At 34.1% G+C, this 26819-nt stretch overlaps 1 protein-coding gene across 1 annotated transcript; it reads right to left on the reverse strand.

The window, feature by feature from the left end:
* Positions 1-46: 46 nt before the first annotated feature.
* Positions 47-26593, reverse strand: LOC110630171. The gene is made up of 19 exons (XM_021777524.2): positions 26422-26593; positions 25470-26169; positions 18557-18757; positions 17998-18081; positions 16288-16347; positions 8094-8138; positions 6928-7127; positions 6338-6829; positions 5993-6089; positions 5712-5891; positions 5541-5630; positions 4052-4114; positions 3800-3874; positions 2826-2876; positions 2390-2467; positions 1911-2045; positions 1102-1209; positions 936-1001; positions 47-661 (listed from the first exon to the last, which is right to left on the reverse strand). Exons 2-19 carry the CDS (start codon positions 25797-25799, stop codon positions 578-580), a joined length of 2439 nt encoding a protein of 812 aa, XP_021633216.1. The 5' UTR covers positions 25800-26169; positions 26422-26593; the 3' UTR covers positions 47-577.
* Positions 26594-26819: the final 226 nt, after the last annotated feature.

Consider the following 26819-nt stretch of genomic DNA (forward strand, 5'->3'; position numbering starts at 1 on the left):
TTATTGCGCAATTCTCTGTACAGCAATGATCTGTCTGGAAATCAGAAACCCTAAATTATACAGGTACCTCAAACTCTAATAACAACTTTAATCCAAGAATGTTGAACAGAAAATCCTGCCACAAAAATCTCTATCCATTTGAAAATCGTACAGGGTGAATCTAAAAGATACAACAAGGGAATAAAAAGTCCCCTCAGAAAATGTTCTCTTATGCTATTGACATTTACAAGAGCTTGAAATGAGAAAGCCTTCAACAAGGCCAAGACCATAAGCCTCTTAAAATAATGGGGGATCATGGTCATTTCCATTTGTGTTTTCATTTATGGGCAATACAACAGGCATGTAATCCTAGGTGTTGCTTGTTAGGCACCTGCAATTATTGCTATATTGCTATATCACAAATTTTCTTTATGCAACCTCCAGCAGCTGCATCTCAATTTCACATTTAATGGCTTCAGTGAATACATTGACATAATTCGGTAACAGTCAGAAGCCATTATTCCTCCACTGCATTGTTTAATGTCTTAATTTGCTTTGCAAATTTGATCTCATGTATTGAACTTGTAAAAGGATTAAGTTAGGGGCTCAGGGGGCTCTCATGCTCAAAGCTCGACAACCGATGGTCTGATAGCACAGCAAATAGTTGTGTGTCTACAAATAGCTGCAAAAACATTGCAGAATATGCATAAACAACTAAAATCTCCATGATTAAAAAATTAAAAGTTGACGACTGAGCAGAAGGTGAATAGGCTAAATATGCCAAAATCTTCAGGACACATGCCCTGGTCAATTGCAAGATCAACCCAGAAAGCAAGAACATCACCAATTGAAATATGAAGATTTCAAATGCAGACAGCAGATAGATACCAGAGGCTTGGTTATTGTAAACTAAGTCGGTAAAAGAAACAGTCAGGAAATCAAAACTTAGCTTTTACCTTTACAAATGGTCTATCCTTACTGGGAAAGGAGTCTATAAAACTGTCTTTAAGAAGTAAACAAACCTGAAAAGGAAAAGAGCCAAAGCTCATGTTAGATGAGCATGCAAAGGTTACAATTCAGCTTCCTATTAAAATAGAAAACCACGACTTCAGATTGTCTAACCCTGTCATTGTTTGATTGTACATTAGTTATTGTATGGGACCTCAAATCTGAACAAATGGACTCCAAGTAGCGTCTCATAATCGTCAAAAATTGGGTTGCAGCTTCAGCCTGAGTCAGTAAACCAAATAAAAACAATATGATAAGAAATGAGTAGATAATTGTTAAAGTATGAAACTGTTCACGGCCAGAGTCTCATCAGGCCCTTGGGCAAGGACGCTTGCCCCCAGCCTAGCTTGCCTGAGCCCAACTTCCAAAGCGGGCAAGGCCTAGGATTTGCCTTTATTTGAAGCTAGGCCCCATCTAATCCTACCAATAAAACATTCATATTTTATATCTTTTCACCAAGGCCGAATGAAAATACACATGATAGTCATGATTTTTTATTAATTGCGCCAAGCTAAGGTTCAAAACTTTTTGAACCAAGTATAACATTTCTCATATAGACAAAGTTTTAATAACAATAGCAATAAGAAGAAGATATATGGCAAATCTAGTCCAGATTCTATTAAACTAATTAGCACAGAAAGGGCTAAAATCATTTGTATCCTCTTAATTGATAAATAACAAGGTTTATTTAACAAGGTTAAGTTTGCAGTAAAACTGAGAAAGTATAAGAAAGCAAATAGAACTATGTGCATGCAAATAAATTGAGAAGCTTTTAAAGTGTTTCTTTTATACAACCACATCACATGATTCATATCAGCTATCTACTGATCATGCACTTTAGCGATTTAGGTAAGATAACTGGCTTTAAGGAAAATAGCTATGCAAGCATAAAATTTTCACTTTACTAAAGCTATAAACATTACCTGAGTTTCGTTGCATCTGTATACAGGATGCTTTTTAGCAATCGAACTTTGAAATGACAGTTTTGCATGAAATGGTGCAACTTCAGAAACTAGCTCTTTATACCGTGGAAGCGCTGGTAAGTGACACATTTTTACCTGGAAATTAAAAAATAATAACAAAAATAAGGAAAAATAGACAAGAGTACGAATAATAAGGGATCATCAGTTTTTTTTTTTAAAAAATAATCAAATCATGGCTGGACCAACAGAAACCTTAAATTGCTACTAAGAGATGATGGTGTTTTGTTATGATAGACAAATAACATTCATGTGTCACACAAACATATCTCAGAATGTCTTATTTCAGTTTCTCAATTTCAAAGTCCACGTACAAGATTACAGTGAAAATAAAAACGTTCGTAAGAAGTATAAGGATGACAAGCCTGTCCTCTACAAATTTTAGCATAAAAAAGAAAATGAAATCCTAAAGCCAAAAGTACCTGATTCTTGAGCACATTGACATGGACAAGATTAGATGTTTTCATCTTCAAGTCTGCTGGTTTTTGTTGTATGCCAACCTGAAAAATAAAGTAAGCTATATCAAAAGTTGAAACAATGACAGAATTATCTAGAAATTCTAGGAAAACAGTCCCTAACTCCAGATTTTCCTTAACGATCTTTGTTGGTATGTACTTCTCATCTAAAAAGCATGTTTCAAGACTTTATTCTCTTTTTTTCTTAAAAAAAAAAAAAATAAAAAGCAAGATGATCTGTGTAAATTTTCCTGGCATCTAATTATTCATCTTTTCGCTGGTTCAGTAATCCTTACACTTGAGTAAAATAAGTTAGAATTGAAATGATGTTAATTCATATCAGAAACAACCATCACAATTACATGATATCTAGTCGATGAAAGGTTAAATAAATGAAACTCACAATAAAGGGAACTGGAGCATCAAGAAAATCCAGCATTCTTCCAGGCAGAATCTGTACAAGATCAATAGAGAATTTAGCCGAGCACAAACTATGCCACTGTAATAAATACCTACTAATGGCACGAATAACATAAGTTACAAATTTCAACTTATTCTAGACCAAAACCAATAACAGAAGATGTAAATTTCCAATTTATTTTGACCAACCATCATTCAAGCACTTGCATCTCAACAAAATTTAATATTATGAAAAGAGAATTAATTATCCCAAGTGAATGCTCCAAATAGAATTTAGAAATTCAATTTATTCAATAATTTATAGATATCATGTATGACAATGTAGAAGACATGATAATAATCAATAAAATATTTCAGAATTCTTTTTTTCAGAAAAAAAAACGGTGCCATATGGACCATGTAGAAAAACCCCATCAGATCTTTATATTGAGCATTGAGCTTTACATTGGTGAGTCATGAGAAATTTATTGCTGAGGAGGAAAATCTTAAAAGAAATACAGAAAGAAAGATGAGATCTTCTCATCTTTAGTTGCTGGTGCTCTTTTAGAATCTCATCTTACGCTGTAAAGATGCTCAGTACATTTGAGAAGCTATATTTTGAAGATGAAATGCAGACGTATATTTGAGGATGTAAAATTTCCTAGTCAAGTATTAATCTTTGTCGCTTGTGCGTGTAATATGTTTCTTCTTCAAAACCTTTAAAATTACTAAGCATTTTACTATTTTAGAAGCAATATACTTATTTGTTTTATTATGCTCACTCACTTGCATTTTAATGTCATCAATCGTTGCATAAGTAGTTGCATCTTCTACAATCCTTCCTCAATAATTGAAAAGTGGCAACACTTCAAAATGAAATTATCTAAGACAAGATAGCTAACATCAAATTTTCAGATTAATCTCTGATGTTCTCTGCTTGAAAAGAAACCATTGGTGCATAACGACTTTTTAACTTACTGGAAGAAATAGACTCTGCCATTGAAATGGACGAATCATGGGAACAAGAGATAACACGATAGCAGATAGAACACCCTGCATAGATTGAAACTAAAGTCAGAGCCACAAGCCTACTCACATAAGCCATTTGTAAGAAACATAATTGTCAAGAACAGCAAATAACAAACTGAAAACTTGATCCAAAAGGGAAGGGAAAATAAAGAACGCAGCTATTGATCAGCATAGTTATTTACGATATTAGTACCAACTCACCAGGTTTGGGCACACTACCACCACTTGTTTTTCCAGTAATACTCCTGTAACTAGCGTCAAAACCTGGAAGTAGTACTGTGTATCAGACTTAAATGACCTACATAAATTCCATAAGCAACAAAAGAGATGTAGAATTGCTTGAAACATTAAATTGGGAAATTTTAAATGGATGAAATGAAATGAAATATTTGTTTGACGTAATTATAACTGCTCACACATATACAAATGGATGTATGTTTGACGTAAAATATTTGTTCACCCATAGAAAGGCATAACCTCTACAAAGAAGAAGCTAGCTATCCACGTCAATGAATTACTACCAACTACATATCTCAAAATGCATATTTATGTAAGGAAGCATCAAATTCAGATGCCCACATGCTGTGTTGAAGAATTTCTGAGAAAAAGCAGAACAGTTTATTTAGAACAACAATTTCTCAGTTCTTATATTCTTCAAAACAAAATCAAAATGACGTGCAAAAAGGAACCTGCAATTGTAGTGCAGGAAACAAAAAAGGAATCCTGCTTAGATCTTCTAGTCCACCTTTAACACCTCAATGAAATGGTCAAGTATAATGTATGAAATAATGAAGTATACAATAATGGGTTCTAAAAATGAAAACGAAATATGAATATAAATTGACAAAACTGTACAAACTAACCATCATACTCCAAAACTTCTTATGTAAGCACCAACCTAAAGGTTACATTCTACCATTCTATAAACAACAGAGAGAGAAGAGAGAGAGAGAGAGAGAGTAATTTGCAGTTGCAGAAAACACATTGTTGGTCCATATGCAAGCTTCAAAACCATCTATGTCGCACAAAACTATTGTAACTAAAACTTTTGGTTCTACCTTGTAGTGCAACTCATGGCAAATTATTTAGCTGCAGTGAAGGCTACATCTAAGTTTTTTGGCCTTACAGCTGTCATGGGTTCTCAGGATTCTTTTTTCTTTTTTCTTTTTTTTGCAAACTTTACATTTATCAATATTCTCCTTCTTCTTTTAACAAACTTCATATTTATTCCAATAAGGTAGGCTCAACACAAGGACATCTTAATCCCAAACTTGTTGGATTAGCTACATGGATCATGTCTTGCTTTAGGCTATATTTTTCAAAAAGAACTAGAGATGCTAAACCCCAAATCAGGATAGCCCTAATAAGATAGACTATCAAACTATTAAGATCCATGAATTGGAGTTCCTGAAAGAGGCTATTTTGAAGCCCCAATCTGCAACCTCTAATTTCACAACCAAGGATTTACCACTGCACAACTCAATGTCCATTACCCTGATAGTGTAGCATTAAAGAAATTGATATAATGATAGTAATTAATTGAAAGGAAAATTCAAGTGAGAAGAGTAGCAGACAGTTGAAAAAAGAAGCAAAAAAACTTTGCATTACAAGAGTATTACGCTTCAAAGAAATTAATGTCCTAAACACTGTTCAATTCAATCAAATGCAACTACGCATGACAAGGACATACATTTTCAAGCGATAAAACTCGACATATAGTTGCAGTTGCCCATATTGATAGTGCCAAAGCTTCTTCAGCAGCAGCCAACTTTGCATTGACCTTTTACCAATATTAGAAGCAGTAAGCAAATGCACTAATCAAGAATCATATCTGAAGAAATACTAGGGAAGAAAGAAGTACCTCATTAGCTTCCACCATAGCTAAATAATTTTCAGAAAAGCCAAGGTCAGAAACTGAAGGCCTCTTATACTCAATAGCTTGTAAGTGTTCAAGAGGCTGAAAAACTATTTCACCTCCTTGTTGGGGAAGGGGCATGGAATGATAACGACAAACTATCTGCAGCAAATCATTTTTGTTTTCCTGTCCAAGAGTTCACACCCAAAAGAAAATTGATTTAACGGTAACTAATAGATCTGCATGTGAAATAATATATATTTATATAGAAAGGAAAATAAACTAACCCTAGCCCATTCCATTATGAAGTCATCATCAAAGTCTTTTTCACAACTTGCAAAAAGTTCATCATCCTCATCCTCTAATCCCATGCTTCTAACTGGACTGCCAAAAGATAACAATATATTACTGAAACTGTACCAAACAAGAGTGTATTGGGGTGCAGAAGATGACAACTACCAAGTTAACCAGCAATGGATGAAGGAAAAGTGAGAGAGTCTATACGACGGTTTTACAAAATTTTGAATTTCCCAAACCAAACTACAAGGACAAACTGCAACACTAAATTCTTAAATGGTCACATCAAGGACTCAGAAATGAAGTTAAACATATAATACATGTAAATCTACTACCTGAACAGAGTATCAAAACTTCCTCGGCTCTCCAAACCACGGTTTCTAGAGCAATTAAATGCTCCAATTTCGGGAGAAGCTTGGCCACTTCCATAGCTCCCATCAATTCTTTCCAAAGCATCAGAACGAGTTTCTGATGACTCGGAAGTGCAATCATCAAAATTCCTCTTACCTTCCTTCTCTATTTCCCTAGCTATACTCAAATCTGAAGCCTCACTAGTAGTACCACTTTCAGGAGAATGAGATTCCCATATCTTTGGTGACAATGTTCGATTCTCATCATCTGATATAATTCCAGCAGCGGCAGCAGTAAGGGCCACTGCACTGTCAACAGGTATTGCAGAAGCCATCCAATCAACATCACACTCCTTATCAGGATAGTCGACATTCATATTCATTTGATCATGTTGTTTGTATGCTATAGAGACACTACTCAATGATAGTTCACTAACAAATTGTGTTATCCTACTCAAACGCTCCTGTGCAATGATACTGCATCCAAGCAAGTAAATGCAGTAAATTTACTGGATCAATGCTTAAAACATTAAGCAACTATTTATTGTTACAAGGTGAATGACACTAAAATTAACCTGTTCAGCATCTCGTAGTGTAATTCAAAGAAAGGAACTCTAGTTAGCACACAGTAGCAGCGAGGTGCAGAAACCAAAAAGCGGCAACCCCGTCCAGATAACTGTGGAAGGGGCGACATGGTGCCTAAAATACCAGGTGGCCTTTGGACAATTTCTGTTACATGTAAGCAAACCCCATAAAGTGTGTCATTATCAGCAACCTGACCAAGGGAACAAAAAAATACATTTAAGTATTTATCTACTTCTTGAATCTCAGACACCTGAACAGAAATCCATACGAAGTGAAAAACAACTAAATGAATTGACACATAAATTCAATAGTAGAATTAAGTTAGTGATTCCTTTCTGCAATCACAAATATTTAACTGGAAGTCATGCAATGATATTTTTTTTTTCAGTTGGGGGAGGGGGTTGAATGGAAACAGATAAAGGCCTGAATTCCCAGTGGGCCTTACTCAAGTATCAAGTGAAAACATTAACTGAATGGTTACCGTTAAAAGTGCAGACACTCAGGCCTGCACAAGCAGCAAAATAAGACAAGTACAGGACTAGGCTAGGAAGTAGGAACTCATGTGAAACTAATAAGGCTAACGACATACAAGTACAGCCAAATTTAGACGAGATATGACAGTTGATCTCCACCATGCAAATTTGTACCTCGGTCAAATGGTGTGCTTTTATTTGTTATGGTCTTCAAGTATGAGCTCCCAAATTCTTTAATTTAATTTGGAGATGAATCTTAAAAGTAATTGGAATGGAAACATATTTTATTATTATTGTAGGAGCCTAGTTAATTGCATTCTGATCAAACAATTGATGCTGGTGATGAGTGAAACAGAGAGTACTAGACAGGGATTAACTACAGGAGACAAGGATGAAATTTGAAGAAGCGATGAACGAAGAGGAATAACCATGAAGGAACGTGAAACCATTCTGTTTTGACGTTCCTACGAACCCAACAAGGAAACACTCTTCTGTTTCAAGTATCAATTTTGTGCAAAGTGTAAACTGAGTCCACAACACAAATTTGAGCAAATTAATCGGAACATGATTAAAGTTCTGGTTATTGCATTTCAAATCTGAATTACAAGCAGTTTGTGAAAGTAATGAAACTAATGACATATATCTGGAATATAAATGAGATTAGGAAAGAAAAGAAAATTTACCTTAAGCGAAAATATGAATGCTAGATCATCCCTGCCCATATGCATCTGCAGAAAATATGCAGCACTGAAAATGTTTTTCTTCGCTAAATTCCAATTAAAATTTAAAGCGAAAAAGCCTTCTAGATTGAGGAAAAAGACACAAACAGTGTTGTATATAGAAATCTAGTTATAATCAGGTCAGAGGTGACAACTCCAAACTCAGTCTTGATTGAATATAGTAGTCTCTTTCAACCTCTATTTCTGCTTATACTCCTAATTCCACTCCTCTTAACAAATGAACTTGATATTCCTATTGATGTTAGAAAAATGACTTAAATTTGTACCCCCATATTCTATCTCTAACTTGTTTCATATGATTCATTGTCTCCTTCCAGTAGAAACTTTGTATCATTTATATCTTTTTTTTTTCTATTCCACTGGATTGTCAGGAAGCTATTAATGATCCAATGTGAAAGGGAGCTATGGTTGAAGAAATGAGAGCTTGACAAAAAAAGAAACTTGGGAACTTACTATCCTTCCATTAGGAAAGAAACCAGTAGAGTGCAACTGTTTAAGTTCACCTCTCATAAATTGAACCTAATTTTTGATAAACATTAAAATAAATTGCTTATGTATATGACACTATGACTTGCTTGAATTTGGTAATTCTTTCTTTTCCTTTCACATGAAAAGGTTGGTTACTTTGACTCAGTTGTATCCTACTAAATTTTTAGATTTAGAACTCTTAACACTTGAAATCAATTAGAGAACTTGATTTTTTACATACTTATTTTTTCATATGTTGATCTTAGAAAAAATTTTCTAAATCCTCCACAAGATTCAAAGATGAATGCAGGATTACAGTAATCAAATGAGAAAATTTCATTTCTTATATCATTATAATAACACTGTAATTAATATTGCTCACAATCTAGTTAACGTGATCGAACAAAGCACATAAAAAATCAATCAACATTTCGATGAGAAACTAAACTATGGAATTCTGGATATCTTTCGAATGACTTCTGAAAAAAGTTGTCTGAAATTTTCACGGTATCTTTCTATGGTTAAGCAAGATAGGCATGTGAGATATCTATGCGCTATCTCGTGGGGGAATATTTAGAAGGTTATATTGATTTACAGTTTTTTACTTTATTATACATTTCCTTGATTAGGGCTGTAAAAGAAGCCTTTATTTTTCTGTATACCTAATTTCCGACTTTAAAATATCTCCATTTTATAATCTATATATATATATATATATATATATATATATATATAAAGTTGGGATCTAAAATAGGCTATGGAGAGATTGACAAGTGGCATGCTTAAGTTCATACACTTATGCCAAGTGGCATATCTAAACTTGTGTATTTGTGCTAAGCAGCACATTTAATATATTTTATTTTTATTTTTAAGTTATATTTTCATATTTAATAATGTTACTAATTAATATGTCCATAATAAATGCAATTTATTATCTTTATTATTACAATTGGTACATGACTTTTAAATTTCCTTTCATTATTATTAATATATGAATTTTTAATTTTCTACAACTTTTTAATACAATATATTAATTTATAATTAAAAAAAATCTAAAACTAAAAACTAACTATATCTTTAAAATAATCAATAAAAAATTAATACATATCTATCTTCCTAAATATAAAATGTGATAAATGATATATTTAAACTTGTAATACGTCTTTTTAATTATATTTCTATCATTAGTAAATAATAAATTTATTTATATATATATATATATATATATATATATATATATATATACATATAGTTGGACTCTAAAATAAATTGATAAGAGATTGACAAGTGACAAAATTAATTTTACATATTTATGACATGTGATGCAAATATATTTATAATCTTTTATATATTTTTAATTTTATTTCTATATAAAATAATAATTAATGTATATGTAATTAAAGAATTTTGGGAAAATTTTGAGTATTTTTGTATTTCACTCTTAATCTTTACAATTGGTCTACATGACTATTTATACACAGAGAATCATATCTAAACAGGAAGTAAATAATCAAATAATAATTACAGAGATAATTAAGGATCCTAATTAGATCAAATCAAATCTCTAGAATCAGCTAGGATTAGTTAAATAAGTCAACACTCCCCCTCAAGTTGGTGCAAAGATGTCACACATGCCCAACTTGCAAATCAGATTATGGTAGATCTTGTTGTTAAGCCCTTTAGTAAACACATCCGCAAGTTGCCCCGTAGAAGTCACATGAACTAGGCTCAAGACACCGTCTGTTAATTTTTCTTTAATGAAGTGCCGATCAATTTCAATGTGCTTGGTTCGGTCATGTTGGACTGGATTTTGTGCTATACTTATAGCAGCTTTATTGTCACAATACAAAGTTATCTTGTCTCTCTCGGACAATCTCAACTCTTCCAATAACTTCTGTAACCATAAGAGTTCACATACTCCTTGGGCCATTGCTCTGTATTCTGCTTCCGCACTTGACCGAGCAACAACACTTTGTTTTTTGCTCCTCCAGGTGACAAGGTTCCCCCCACAACTGTGCAGTAGCCAGAGGTGGATCTCCTGTCATCGAGAGATCCTGCCCAATCTGCATCTGTAAAAGTTTCAATTCGGAGATGACCATGTTTGGAGTAAAGAAGCCCTTTCCCTGGCGCAGACTTTAGGTATCTCAAGATGCGAAGTACAGCTTGCATATGAGTCTCGCGAGGGTCATGCATGAATTGGCTGACTAAGCTAACAGCATAGGCTATATCCGGTCGAGTGTGTGAGAGATAAATCAACCTTCCTACCAATCTCTGATATCTTCCAATATCCACGGACTCACCAGTTCCTGCTTTCAGCTTGTGATTACTTTCAATGGGAGATTCTGCTGGTTTACACCCCATCATACCAGTTTCTTCCAAAAGATCCAGAATGTACTTTCTTTGGGAGATGAAAATTCCTTTTTCTGATCTAGCCACCTCGATACCTAGAAAATATTGCAGTTTTCCCAGATCTTTGATTTCAAATTCCTGGGCCAACAACCTCTTTAGTTGAGCCATTTCCTCTTTGTCATCACCTGTCACCACTATATCATCAACATACACAATAAGAAGGGTGATCTTACCCTTATGATGTTTGATAAACAGAGTGTGATCAGCATTGCTTTGTTGGTAACCAAAGGACATCATGGCTCTGCTAAACCTGTCAAACCAAGCTCTGGGAGATTGTTTTAGCCCATACAAAGCCTTTTTTAACCTGCACACCTTTCCTTGTGTCTTCTCATCAGCGAACCCAGGAGGAATTTCCATGAACACTTCTTCCTCTAAATCTCCATGGAGGAAAGCATTCTTCACATCAAACTGTTGCAAGTCCCAGTCCAAGTTGGCTGCGCAAGATAACAAAACTCTGATTGAGTTCATTTTTGCAACTGGGGCAAATGTCTCTTGGTAATCCACTCCATAGGTTTGGGTGAATCCTTTAGCAACCAATCTGGCCTTAAACCGTTCAATTGTGCCATCAGCTTTGTGTTTCACTGTGAACACCCATTTACAGCCAACGAGTTTCTTCTCAGGTGGGAGAGTGACAAGCTCCCAAGTCTCATTTTTAGCCAATGCTTTCATCTCTTCAATCATTGCTTTCTTCCATTTAGGATCTGCAAGAGCTTTCTTCCAATCCTGTGGAATAGACACAGAGGAAATAGACAAGGCAAAGGCTCTATAGGAAGGAGATAAAGATTCATAAGAAACAAAGTTAGAAATAGGGTGTTTAGTGCAAGATCTGACCCCTTTTCTTTGTGCAATAGGTTTATCTAAGTCATTGAAACATTCAAGAGTTGTGGGTAACTCACCAGAAGAAAGAGTTGTGGGTAACTCATCAGAAGAAGATTCATGACTGGGTAACTCACCAGGAGAAGATTCTTGACTCTGAGTAGACTGCATAATGGCTTCTTCTGCCTTGTCTCTCCTTGAATACCTTCTCAAATCTGGCTTGTCCAAACGACCAGTTCTCTCTCCCTGATTGGACATCTCCCCCTGTCTACTAGAACTCAAACTTTCTAGTTGAACCATATCATTCAGAATCACAGAATTCGGGATTACCTCTTCTTGCTCATTATTCTCCCCCTGAAGAGGTGAGTGGGTGGTGCTGAAGTAGGGTTCAGTTTCTCGGAAGGTAACATCCATACTAACGAAGTATTTCCTAGAGGGAGGATGATAACACTTGTATCCTTTCTGTGTTGGAGAATACCCAACAAACACACATTTAAGGGCCTTGGGATCCAGTTTTCCTGCCGTCCTAGTATGGACAAAGCAAACACACCCAAATACTTTTGGTGGAACAACATATGAATTCTTCCCTTGTAGAACCGCCAAAGGACTCATAAAGTCAAGGGTCTTGAGAGGCATTCTATTGATAAGATAAGCAGATGCAAGAATTGCATCTCCCCAATATGCTTTGGGTAGATTCATGGTGAACATAAGAGATCGAGCTACCTCCAATAGATGCCTATTTTTCCTCTCAGCAACGCCATTTTGAGCACTAGTATAAGGACAACTAGTCTGGTGTATTATCCCATTACTCTCCAAATAAGCAGAAAAGCTACTATCCATGTATTCTCTTCCATTGTCAGTTCTCAAAATTTTCACCTTAGTATCAAATTGAGTACAAACCATCTTATGAAAGGATTGAAAACAAGAAAAGACATCACTTTTAGCTTTAATCAAATAGACCCAAGTCATTCGAGTACAACAATCAATAAAGGTGACAAACCATCGATTACCAGACAAGGAGACAGTTTGAGTAGGCCCCCAAACATCAGAATGAATAGTCGCAAAAGGAATTTGACTTTTATTATGACTCAAAGGATAGGATGTTCTAGTGTGTTTAGCATACTCACAAGCATCACAAAATAGAGAATCAAACTGAGTTCTAGCAAACAAATTAGGATAAAGTTTTTCTAAGGCAAAGAATGATGGATGCCCTAACCGTCTGTGCCACTGTATTATTTCTTGATTGACATCCTTATTTTCTCCAAAACAGGCTTGAGATATCGAAGAACCTGGATCACCCTCCAACATATATAAGCCATCATGCAGTCTACCATTGCCAATCCTCTTTCCTGTGTGAAGATCCTGAATAACACAATGATCAGGAAAGAATCCAATTTTACAATTAAGGGCATTGGTGATAGCACTAACAGATAAAAGGTTGACAGGAAAGTGGGGAACATGGAGGACAGATGATAATTTAATATTGGATGTGCAAATAACAGAACCTGTTCCGGATATGAGAGTAAGGGAGCCATCAGCAATTTTGACACTATCTTTGGTTAGGGAGGGAAAATAATTGAGAAAACCTTTAGAAGAACCTGTCATGTGTCTATTCGCACCAGAATCGATAATCCATGGAATATTATGAAGAGATGAAGCATTACCTGACTTTACAAAGTCAGATGTGGCACTAAAGAATGAGGAATCAGAGTTAGGAATCGAGACTCTTTTACCTTCTGCTATTGACACCCTTTTACCTTCTGTCATTGACACCCTTTTACCTTCTGTCATGGTAAAGGTTTATAAACTGTGACAGAATAGGAAGTATCCAAGGTTGTACACACAAGAGAGCCCAATCGATTCACCAAAAAGACCGAGTAGCAGCACGGGAAGGTCGGAAAGATGATCGGAATCGTCGCTGGAGTGATCGGAGCAGCAAAGCAGTGACAGATGATGGGTCACGCGCCGGGAAGCGACGGGTCACGCGCCGGGAAGGGGTGGCGCGTGAGCCTCACGCGCAGGCTTTTCCGGCGTCGGAGCTGGTCGATCGGCCGGCGGCAGTCCGGCAGTTCTCCTGGTGCCGGCGGTGAGAGAAAAAGAGGCTCCTAGATGGGTTAGTACCAAAATTGGTAAATCTAGGGTTTTGAAACCCTAAAAATGAAAAATTGAATTTGGACCCAAAAAATCAGGAAAAGGCTCTGATACCATGAAGAATTTTGGGAAAATTTTGAGTATTTTTGTATTTCACTCTTAATCTTTACAATTGGTCTACATGACTATTTATACACAGAGAATCATATCTAAACAGGAAGTAAATAATCAAATAATAATTACAGAGATAATTAAGGATCCTAATTAGATCAAATCAAATCTCTAGAATCAGCTAGGATTAGTTAAATAAGTCAACAGTAATAAATACAATTTATTATTTTTTAATCACTATTAATGTATGACCTTTTGATTTCCTACTACTTTCTCATTTAATAAATACAATTTTTATTATATTTATTGTAATAAATACAATTTATTATTTTTTTCATCATTATTAATGTATGACCTTATTAATGTATGACATTTTGATTTCCTACTACTTTCTCATATAATAAATACAATTTTTGTTATATTTATTGTAATAAATACAATTTATTATTTTTTTAATTACTATTAATGTATGACCTTTTGATTTCCTACTACTTTCTAATATAATAAATACAATTTTTATTATATTTATTATCACTATTATATGATCTGTTGATATCTTACTACTTTTTAATATATTATATTATTAATATTGCAATAAAAATTTTATTGTATTTTTATTATTAAAAAGACTTCATTGTATTTTTTTATTTTACTAACAAATAGAATGTTAAAAATATATTTATACAAATTGAGTAAGCACCATATAAAAAGATGCACTTTTACCGTATAGCAATAATTATATAAAAAAAGACCATATAAAAAGTTTTTACTATCTCACAGTATTGTTTATTTATTTGACAATTTTATAAAATCAAACAAATATAATTTAATTACAAATACTCCATATGATGTGAATAATTACATAAAATAAATGTATATAATAGATTAAAATTATCATAAAAAATATTAACTGGGATAAAAATATAAAATAAAAACTAATTGTATAAAATATTATCAAACTAAAATTTCATTGGATTCAAATAACTATAAAAAAATTAATAAATATAAATATTTAAAGTATAATAAAAAGTAAAATTGTGATTCTAATACTCTAAAACAATTGTTATAAATATTAAATAATCAAGTTATTAAATCTCAATTACTATAATTTATTATATTAATGATTGTAATAATTTTAGTCCCTTCACTTCCCACAAAAATGCATTATCCATTCTATATAAAACTCGTTAGCACAATCTCTATTTTATATATTTCTTCACACAGCTCTCTCTCCCCTATTTTCAAATGGCTCGTGTTTTGAAATTTTTCTTTCTTATTATTTTCTTAGCATCTAGCATAAGATGCATAGTTGCACTACCTCTCGATAGCCAACTCAATCCTTTTGATTAGATTGAAGTTGGACGATGAGTCATCTACATGTTTAGGAGAGATCATCTTATTTAATAGTGAAATATATTTACATCATAGTTGTTGTGAAGCCATTCGTACTATTACAAAGTAGTATTCACCTAACATGATTGATATATTAGATTTTACTGCTCAATAAATTAACATAGTTGAAAGGTATTGTGATAAAACAGATGATTCTCCTCCTTCATCACCACTACTGCCGCTACTGTCATCCACTACTGTTGGAGCTTAATAAACTTTATTTTTTTAAGAATATAGTTTCTCAGATAGAATTTATTATTGTATGTTAATAACATATGATAATAAATACTAAAATCTTTAATTTTCTTTGTTGCAATTGAGTTTGATGGTGTATGGATTTGTGCTTAATTATTAGTTTGAGTTTAAAATTTTAAAGGAAATATTAAAAAAAAATATTATTTTATAAAATAATATCATATAATAGTAATATAAAAAATTTTAATATCCACACAGCGTGCAGACAAACGACTAGTTATCATATAAAAAGGCTGCCTTACAATTTTCAGAACTAAGACTATTAGAAGTATTCAATTCAATCTTTTGGCTTTTACCACTTAGCAAACAAACATCTTTACCTTAACTGGAGAAATTAATTAATTTGTGTATGCAACAGAAAAGTAGTGATGAAAAATTAAATGACTGTTGAACCTCTTCATATTTTCTCATACTTAAATATACCTCATCAAGCATGCATAACAAAGTGGACAAAAATTAATACCCATGCGCTCTTCCATACAAACAATAAGCATTGTCAACAAGAAAAGGTAGGGTTAGGAATTATTAAATGCAGCCAATAGAAGAATTACTTGTATCATAAAACAAATAAAAGTGAAGCTTTCGTTTCGCATACCTGTCCATAAATAAGTTCATTTAGTTCACTTAGTGATGGAGTCCTCTCTAATAACCGTGTCTGTACAATGAGAATCCACAATAAGACAGTGACTGATGATTAGCACCAGAACATGAAATGAGATAGTAAATGATGATTAGCACTAGCAAATGAACGAGAACATTAACTAACGAGCATAATCAAGAAATCAAACACGTAAACCATAACCAGAAAGTGCATTTTCTTTTTAACTCAACTTGACTAAGTTCCAATCACAAACTAGTTGATGTTGCTCATTATGGATTCATTCCCACATTCCAATCACCACTAAATCCTTTCCGATGACTTTCCCTATGTCATCCTAGGTCTACTCCTTTTCCTATCTCTTAAAAGTTTAGCATGCCAACCTTTCAGACCAGCATGCACCGAGTTCAAACCATCTCATTCTCCCTCCTCTTAACTTTTCCTCGATATGTGCCACTTCCACCTACCTACCAATGCATTCGTTCGTATCAGGTGCCTTTGCTAGTTACAATGTCTGTATTTGAACCATCTTAATTTCCTTCCTCTCAACTTTTCCTTCACCTATCTACCAATACATTCATTCCTGTCTAGTCCATCCATATACTTCCACAAATCCACCCTTGTGTCCCCATTTCTTCCACTCCAAGCTTATGAACTCACTGTTTCTGTACTGCCCAATACACATTGCAATCCATTATTGCTATTCAAGTCACAATCCTGTAGAACTCGAAAGACTTTCAAGTATTTTACAATCATATATGATTCCTATCGAAGTTGTCCACTGCCGTCCTACTTTACTCTTGTGGGTAATATCCTCCTCATGCCCCAACCCTTAGTGCATTTGAAGTATGTGACTTATGGGTCATCTATGTCATCTGGGCTAACTATACTTTGACCACTTTTTCTTTCATTATTACAGTGCAATGTATTTTTCCATTAAAATTATGTCATATACAAATATCACATACCATCAACTCATCCACTATGAAATTAAAAAGTTAAGTGCTCATGGTCAACGCTTAATATAATAGAAAATCCTCCATATAACCAACTGTCCAAACCTAATTGAACCCTCCATATATACTTCAAGTTCAAGACCACCATAAATCTAAAAGATAGTATATTTCCTTTTAGGAATAAAAAGGTATATAACATAGTGGTAAAGCGCCTCTTGAACATATTATGTGTCAAGCCCTCAGCCCCTCATCCACTCATGATGAAGTTTAATTAAAGTTTAGAAACAAGATAAGAAAATTGTTTGGATATTGCAAACAGTCCACTTATAAAACCTTGAGATAGAAAGAGAAGCGAGATTTCTTTGGACTAAAGGTGCCCTTAGAACATTGTATTAAACTCCATAGTAACTATTTTTTCATATATACAGAAATATCAGTTTAATTTGATTAGAGAGATCCATATCCAGTAAGAAAGTTGCCGAACCCTGATGGGTGGTCTATAAAAGCTATTTTACAGAAACCAATAGATATAAAGATGGACTAAAGTTAATGCTAGGTTCTTTTTGCAACAATGTTACAGTTCAATTATTGTGCAGAAATTAAATAATATGTTGGTTTCACTGATGGAATATAGGATAGCTTGTTATTACCAAAACCAGAAAGTGACTAAGCCAAAAAGTCCTATTATTCATGTAGCAGATGAGTATGAAATATCTAAACATAAGACTATAAAAGATCAATAACTTCAAACCTTAACACCTTCAGGAAAACAGAAGGAACTTAAATCCTTCATGCGCATATGTAATCTCTTCCCAGGAGGATATTTGAAAAGTATCTGCATAAGAGAAAATGATTGGATGTCAGATGGTATGGAAAGGGGACCAGATATCAAGATATAGAAACCAAATTCCTGTTGTAAACAGGATCTTTATCAATTTTTTTTCAAATGCCATGAAAAAAATTCCCAACTGATTAGCTGTTGCAATGGGTTCAGGTCAGTATCTCCAAAGGCAGGTCAGCAAAAGCAATTGCAAAATTACATAATAGATATCTCAGTACAATATAAGCACGAACTTGATATTTTCCCTGGGATGACACAAAAAAGGCCCCATCATCCATAAAGACAAAGCAGCATGATAAATTGCAAAAGTTAAAATAAATTAAAATCTCCAAAGTATCATAAAGAGAAGTTACTGCCACATTTGTAAACATAAGAATAAATACAACCAGCATCAGACTAACGCGGTATAATACTGTTTTCATACAGCTGACAATAATAAAAGAGCTTTTTTAACTAGCAGTTTGTTAACCTGGGGTTCCATTGAAGGAAATGTAGGCTCCCGAGACTGCAGCCTTTTGTAGGATATTATGTCAGATTTTGCTACCTCCAACTCCCATTTCTTTCTTCTTGCAAATACATCTTCCACAGCCTCAAGATTGGCATCAGGATGAAGCCCCACAATAACAAAGTGTTCAAATAGTGAGGTAGGTGCCTTGAATTTTGTATGGTCCTACAATAACATCCTTCCACTGCTCATTAGTATTAATTGACGGTTATAATCTCATTAAAATAGCATGAATTTAGAAAAATTAAAATATAAAAGCACATGTAAAAATGTCAACTACAAAGCATCACCGATAATAACTTCAGATTTCAGAAATATTAAAAGAACAAATCATTATTTTGCACAAATCACATAATTTGCAACTCAGCAATACCAAAATTTCAAAGACAGTAAAGCTAGCAAGACCATATCCATCTAATTATCTTCACTAAAGTTCCTTAATAAAGTTATTCCATGAATCAAGTCAATCAACTTGCTAAATAGGAACAGCCATAGGGAAAAAACAAGCCACAATGATCTTTCAATAATAATCACATTGTTCCATCAAGAAAAAGAGAAAGGAACAAGGAAGATTTTGAGACATAGGGGAAGTTTACCAGTTCAAAAGGATGCTCAACATAAATAAAACTAACACTGCATTACCAAATCCCACTTCACAAAGTTCAGTTCACTCTGTAAAGCACAGATGGAGCTAAACAAATGTGCCAAAGAAAAGATAGTTTTGAAGAGATACATTCTGACAAGAAAATGGAGGATCTCCACACAGGCATGCCTTTGTCGGATTGTCAGAGAGCTTATCATCAAACTGCTAAATTGAATTTTTACCCGGCAATATGAAAGAAGAGAAAAGTACATATAATTTTACATTCATGCTGAGTACATGTTTTAGCTTTAATACTGTTGAATCCCACGTCGGTTGTGGAAAGGGGTAATGTGCCCTTTATATGGGCCATAGGTACTCCTCCCCTTTGAGCTAGCTTTTGGGGTGAGTTAGGCCTGGCCCAAATTTAACATGGTATCAAAGCCTCTCCATTCGATATTGGGCGCCCTATAAATGTGCCACGCACCAGTAAAAATTCTGGGCGTGAGGGGGTGTGTTGAATCCCACATCGGTTGTGGAAAGGGGTAATGTGCCCCTTATATGGGCCATAGGCACTCCTCCCCCTTGAGCTAGCTTTTGGGGTGAGTTAGTCCTGGCCCAAATTTAACAAACACAACTAACAGAGATACTTTTTCTCTTCGTGATGAAGAACCTCCATATGGCTCTTCTTGCTCAAGTAAGAATACAGATTAAATATATCAAGTTGTTGACCAACATAGAAGGTTCTTAATTAGGAGGATTCAGATATTTGGAATCTTAATTAGACTTGATTATAGAGATTTTATTCTTATTGTAAATATTCCTAATTTAGATTGATTCTTTGTGTATAAATACTCAAACCTTGTAAAGTTCAATTCAATCGAAATAAAATCAAAATTTTCTCTCAAAATTCTTCATAGTATTAGAGTTTTGTCAATATTATTTGGTATAAGTTTTCCTAGTATTGTTTACAAAGTTAGGATTTTTATAGGTTAAGCTTCTAGGCCTTATAGAGTTAACCGACACCGCCCATATCGGGAGAATACCCATTGGATTTTCGGTCTTTTTCAGGCGACGTGCCTCCATTCTGCCACGCGTGTGATCTCACGCGCCACCACAGTCTCGGCATCGTTTTCACGCTCCGGTGCATAGGTCCTTCTCCGGTGCCCTTTTCCGACACCACTCCTTTCCGGCGACCTCCCTTTCACATCGTGCCTCTAACCAGCCCAATCCAATGCCTTTTCGCCTCTGCTTCTTCGATGAAGAGTAGTTCTTTACCTGTTTTGCAAAAAAAAAAAGAGTATTTTTTTTTCTCTTTGAAATGGCAGACAAGAAAGTAACTAATGTGGAAAATCTAAGGGTCTCTGATAATACTTTTGTTTCATCTATTGATTTAGTCCATGGATTATTGATTCTGGCGCAAATAGACACATGACGAGCTCCTCTAAAAGCTTTCTTAATTATCTTCTATGTCTACAAGGATACTGTCATAATAGTTAATGGTTCATTCACTCACGTCTCTAGAACTGGTTCTATTGTTTGTACTCCAAATATCAAGCTATCCTCTGTTCTTCATATTTCTTATTTTCCTGTCAACCTTTTATCTATTAGTGCTCTCACCAAAGCACTTAACTGTAAAATTGAATTTTTTTTCTGACCATTGTGTTATTCATGACCTTCAAACTAAGAAGAGAATTGACAATGGTAGACTGCACGATGGCTTATATATGTTGAAAGAAAATCTGAGTTTGAATTTACCTCGAACTCTTTTTGGAAGAAATCAGAATGTCAACCAGGAAATCATACAGTGGCATCGATGGTTAGAATACCCATCATTTTTTATTTTAGAGAAATTTTATCCTGATTTATTTTTCAAGATTCGATGTGGTTCTTTAGTTTGTGATACTTGTGAATATACTAAGCATACAAGAACCTCTTATCCTTTCAGTAATAATAGAAATACGATCCATTTTATGACTATGCATTCTGACGTTTAGGGACCTACTCAAACGGTCTCACTATCTGGTAATCGTTGATTTGTTACTTTTATTGATTGTTGCACTCGATGACTTGGATTTATTTGATAAAGGCAAAGAGTGATGCGGTTTCTTGTTTTTAATCTTCTCACAAGATGATTTGTACTCAATTTGAAGCTAAGATAAAAATTTTGAGAACTTATAATAGTACAGAGTACATGGATGGCCGTTTTTCTACTTATCTGGAGTCAAATGTGATACTGCATTAAACTAGTTATCCTTACACTAGAACCCAAAATGGTGTTACTGAAAGAAACAATACACCTATTGGAAGTTACCCGATCTCTCCTTTTCACCATGAACCTTCCGAAAACCTATTAGTGAGATACAGTTTATCTCATTAATAAATGCCTCCCAAAACTCTTGCCTTTAAAAGCCCTAAAAATGTTTATATTGTTCCACCAAAGGTGTTCAGACTTTGGATGCACATGTTTTGTTCATACTATGACAGGTGGAAAGCTCGATCCGAAGGCCCTTAAATGTGCGCTTGTTGGATACTCTCCCACATAGAATGATTACAAGTGTTACCACCTTCCATCTAGAAAATATTTTGTCAGTATGGATATTACATCTAGAGATATTGAATCTTACTTCAGTACTGCCAATCACTTTTTCAAAGGGAGAACAATGAGACAGAATAGATGATTGTTAGTCCTGTAACTCTAAAGCATTTTACTCTAGAGGAGACTACCATATAGGAGGAGACTATTAGTGATCAGGAAAAGATAATTGGATGTTTGGATAAATCAGATTTAAAGAGATACTCCAAAAGAGACACAATAGAAGCAGAAAATCATTGTGCAGCCTACTTAGAATCATGAATCTTCCTATTCTCCATCTGGTGAGTCATCCTAAACCTTGAACCCATTGATAATCTGAATAAACCAATTGCTCCAAAAAAAAGAAGTTAGGTCTTATACAAAGCACTCTATTTTTAATTTTCTCTCTTATGATTCTCTGCCTCCATCCTATAGAGTATTTATCTTGTCTATTTCCTCTATATCTATCCTATACGATTGGAATGAAACTCTCAAAGATTCTCAGAGATTCTAATTAGAAGGGAGTAATGATTGAAGAAATAAAAAAACTTGACTAAAAATGATATCTGAGAATTGATGTCTTTCCACCTAGAAAAAAGCCAATTGGCTGCAAATGGGTGTTTATTGTAATACACAAAACAGATGTATCAATTTAAAGATTCAAGGCCAGATTAATTGTTAAGGGATACACTCAAACCTATGAAGTGGATTACCAAGAGACATTTGCTCCTGTTGCCAAAATAAACTCAATCAGAGTATTGCTATCTTGCGCTACCAATCTTGACTGGGACCTACAATAATTTAATGTGAAAAATGCATTTCTCCACGGAAACTTAGAAGAGAAAGTGTATATGAAAATCCCTTCTGAATTTTCTGATAAAAAAACACAAGAAAAGGTGTGCAGGCCAAAGAAAGCTTTGTATGGATTGAAGCAGTCACTCAGAGCTTGATTTGATCGATTCCGCAGAGGTATGATTTCATTTGGCTATCAACAAAGCAATGCTGATCATACCCTATTTATCAGATATCATAAGGGTAAAATTACTCTTTTCATAGTCTATATCAATGACATAATAATGACAGAAAATGACACTGAAGAGATAACTCGGCTGAAGAAGCTTTTGGTTCAGGAGTCTAAAATTAAAGATCTCAAAAAACTTTAATATTTCATGGAAATCGAGGTTGTCAGATCAAAGAATGAAATATTTATTTCCCAGAGAAAATACATTTTGGATCTTTTGAAATAAACTGGTATATTAGCCTGCAAACCAGCAGAAACACCCATTGAAAACAATCACAAGCTACAAGGAGGGATTGGTGAATCAATGGAATTGGCAAATATATCTTTCGCATACTCGACCAGACATAGCATATGCAGTCAGTTTATACATAATCCTCATGAGTCTCACATGCAAGCTGTTTTTGCATTTTGCGATACTTGAAGTCTGCTCTATGCATTCAAAGATGCAGATTGGGCTTGATCCCTTGATGGTAGGAGGTCGACTAGTGTTTACTGCACACTTATAGGAGGAAACCTTGTCACTTGAAGAAACAAAAAAATAAAGTGTTGTTGCTCGATCAAGTGCTGAGGCGGAATATAGAGCGATGACACAAGGTGTTTGTGAACTCCTATGATTGCAGAGATTGTTGGAGGAATTAAAACTGTTAGAGAGGGACAAAGCCCTCTTGTATTGCGACAACAAGGCTGCCACCAGTATAGCTCATAATCCTATTCAACATGACCGAATGAAGTACATAGAGATTGATCAACACTTTATTAAAGAGAAGTTAATAAATGGTGCCTTGAGATTAAATCACGTGACTTCCGATGAACAGCTAGCTAATGTGTTTACCAAAGGGCTCAACAACAAGACCTATCACACCTTGGTTTGCAATTTGGGTATGTGTGATATTTATACACCAACTTGAGGGGGAGTGTTGATCAATATAGAATGTTACTAATTAGAAGGATTGAGATTTTTGGAATTCTAATTAGACTTGATTATAGAGATTTTATTCTTATTATAAATATTCCTAATTTAAGTTGATTATTTGTATATAAATACTCAAATCTTGTAAAGATCAATTCAATCTGAATAAAATTAAAAATTCATTTCAAAATTCTTCACAAGTTAATAACAGTAATAGAGAATATAAGTTCTTCTCTATTAAACAGAAGCTAAGATGCAAACACAGTTGTGATTGCAATGCTGTAGTAACATAGTCGCAAATGTTGCAAAAGAGGCTGATGCAGAAATTATGGAACAATTTCAATTGCAGCTTCTGTGGAAGTGAATTTTATGTTTTAGACTAGTCAAATGCATCTAATCCACAAATTTGAAAGATTTTTAGGAAGAAATTTTTTTATTTTTTTATTCAAATATTATAAGCCTTTTATGTTTAAAATTAGTAAATACTAGAAATAAAAATTAATGCATGCAACAAGTGATAATGTGCAAGAATATGGAATAATTTACTTTTAGAAAGTTCAGGGGGAGAGAAAAGGACAATACAAACACTGGATATTAAAGCATAATGGCCATTATGCATATTAAAACATAACAACCATTATGCAACGTTAACTTAATTAAAGGGTTGTAAAGGCAATTACAACAGCAGTAACCATGACAGTTGAGATATTGAGAATGTAATGGAACCTGAAACCATTACACTAATATCATTTTTTGAAAACAATGAATAAAACAATCTGTCTATAGCACCTAGCACGATGGATAATATTTGTGTCAGTGGAGTTCTTTGTTATTGATAATACAAATAGAAAATTTATGTTGACAAATAGAGAATAATATGATATATTTGATGAGTTCTCCCCATTTCGGACACCACATGTTCTGATCAAATGCTCATATCCATTCAGTTATAGTAGTTTCTCATATCTATATAATCATCACTTTCTACTTTAACATCCCTAAAATATAATAAGTCATGCCTATCTCTTCACCATCTAAAAGTGTAGGCAACTGCAATCTCAATCATAAGATGTAATCACTTGTGAAAAAACAGGCAAACATCTTAGGATTTCTATCAGAAGTACTGTGATACTTTATTGAAAGAATGCTCTTAAATCTTGAGCCAAATAATAACAAAACAAGATTCATGACTTGGTTTAGTTTGCATAAATTTTCAGATCTCAACTTGTATAAAGCACTTAGAATGAACTATAATATTTTGAATCAGTTTCCAAACAAGGATTAATTTAGAATCCTGAAATGTTAAGAACGTCAGAAACAAGCACCAAGAAATGGACAGATTTGACACATAGGAACGAAATTTTTCCGCCTGAGCCATGCTTAAATCATGCCCTGCAATGACGCAGGTGTCAAGATTGAATAAAGACGAAGATTTACGTAGGTTCACCAACTTAGAACTGGTCACATGGTGTGAATTAGACATATAGAACTAACAACATTTATACAAGGGAACAAAATTATTTCCACCTGAAAGTTAAATAAGCAACTGTTTGGCTTCTTGAAAAAAAAAACTTATTATTAGCTTTTGTTGCAAATGACAACCCTATGTATGCACATTAAGCAATTTGACAGGTAATTAAGAACGAAAGAAATGCTAAATAGCTCTGCAAAATGTGAGCACATATGCCTTACAAAAGACTGGCATATGCAAATTGCTTTAAATAAAGAACATAAATAAAGTTTTAGACAGCAAAAATACAAAGAAAATATGGGAAAAAAGGATAGAAGTACCAGTGTCTTGGAATGAAGTTGATACCACTGACGTTTCTGGTTCGTCAAGACCTCAGGATTGAAATTGTAATCTTGTTCCCGGGAATTGCTACCCCATCGCCAAGCCTTTTGCATCTGAGTTTTCAACTTCTGAAAACCACTGCTACGCATGTGTCCCGGGTTTATAACTTCACTTTGAGATCGTCTATGCACCGGTGGCATTGGCCGAGTAGTCTGCGGTTCCTCGCCAACCATCTCCTCTGACATATTTTTTAACACCACATATGGGGATAGTGGTTGGACTTCTTGTGATCGATCCTCTAGTAATTCAGCATCTTCCTTTGTATCCATCTTCTTAAACACTCAGCTCATCGTGTACCTTTCAGCTTTTTAAGCCATTAAAAACCCACTTTCCATTAATTTGAACAACAAAAGCTCCAACCCAGAATCACAAATTTTCACACCATTCACGTAATCGACGCGAAATTAATTCAATTCTCAAAACCCCAACGTATACAACACCAGATATGAAATGGGTTCTCTGTTAACCGTTCCTGGGATTCCTCAGATTCTATTGGAGCCTTAAATTTTGAAGCACTTGTGCTTTCAAAACGTTTATATCATTTAAAAACAGAAACCCAAAATCAAAGAAAGATGATATCTTTGTCGCATAAACTTCAAAAATCTGATTATGATAGCTCTAAGATGCACAGATAAACACCTGTAGAAAAAAAAATTAAATAAATAAATAACCCGAAGGGTCAAAATAAAGATATATTAATGCAAAGAGTAAAGTAACCAATCAAGAATTCAAGCAAGCCAATAGCTCCAATCATTCAAAATTGAAAAATACAACCGAATTAACATGGTTTCTATTAAAAAAAAAAAAAAAAAAAAAAAAGAGAAGCATGTTAAAGAATTAAGTGTCAAATTTTAAGAAGAATTGTTCAATACTTGGCAATAATTTACATACCTCCTTCTTCTTCTTCTTCTTCTTCTTCTTCTTCTTCTGTTTCTGCTTCTTCTTCTTCTGTTTTGGTTGTTCTGAGGGTGTGCAGGTGAAGTGAGGGAGCTGCTAAAAATGGAAGGAAGAAGGAAGTCATACACAAAAAAGGAGGAGATGTGTTGTAAGCCAACTTTGTTTTTTTAACATTGGACAGAATGGAAAAGGACAAAAAAAAATTCTTTTCAATATTTAAAAAGAAAAAATTTATATATTAGTAAAAAAAAATACGATATTTAAAAAAAAAATGGAGTGAGTTTTTTAATAAGTTAATAAATAACTTCCAGTAACGATAAAGTGGTTTTGACTTTGAAGTGGAGCAAAGCCGCGTGCATGAAAAGACCAAAATTTCAACCTTACAATACAGT

This window comes from Manihot esculenta, chromosome 13 (assembly GCF_001659605.2).
Source record: "Manihot esculenta cultivar AM560-2 chromosome 13, M.esculenta_v8, whole genome shotgun sequence".
In the NCBI taxonomy this organism is placed as follows: Eukaryota; Viridiplantae; Streptophyta; class Magnoliopsida; order Malpighiales; family Euphorbiaceae; genus Manihot; species Manihot esculenta.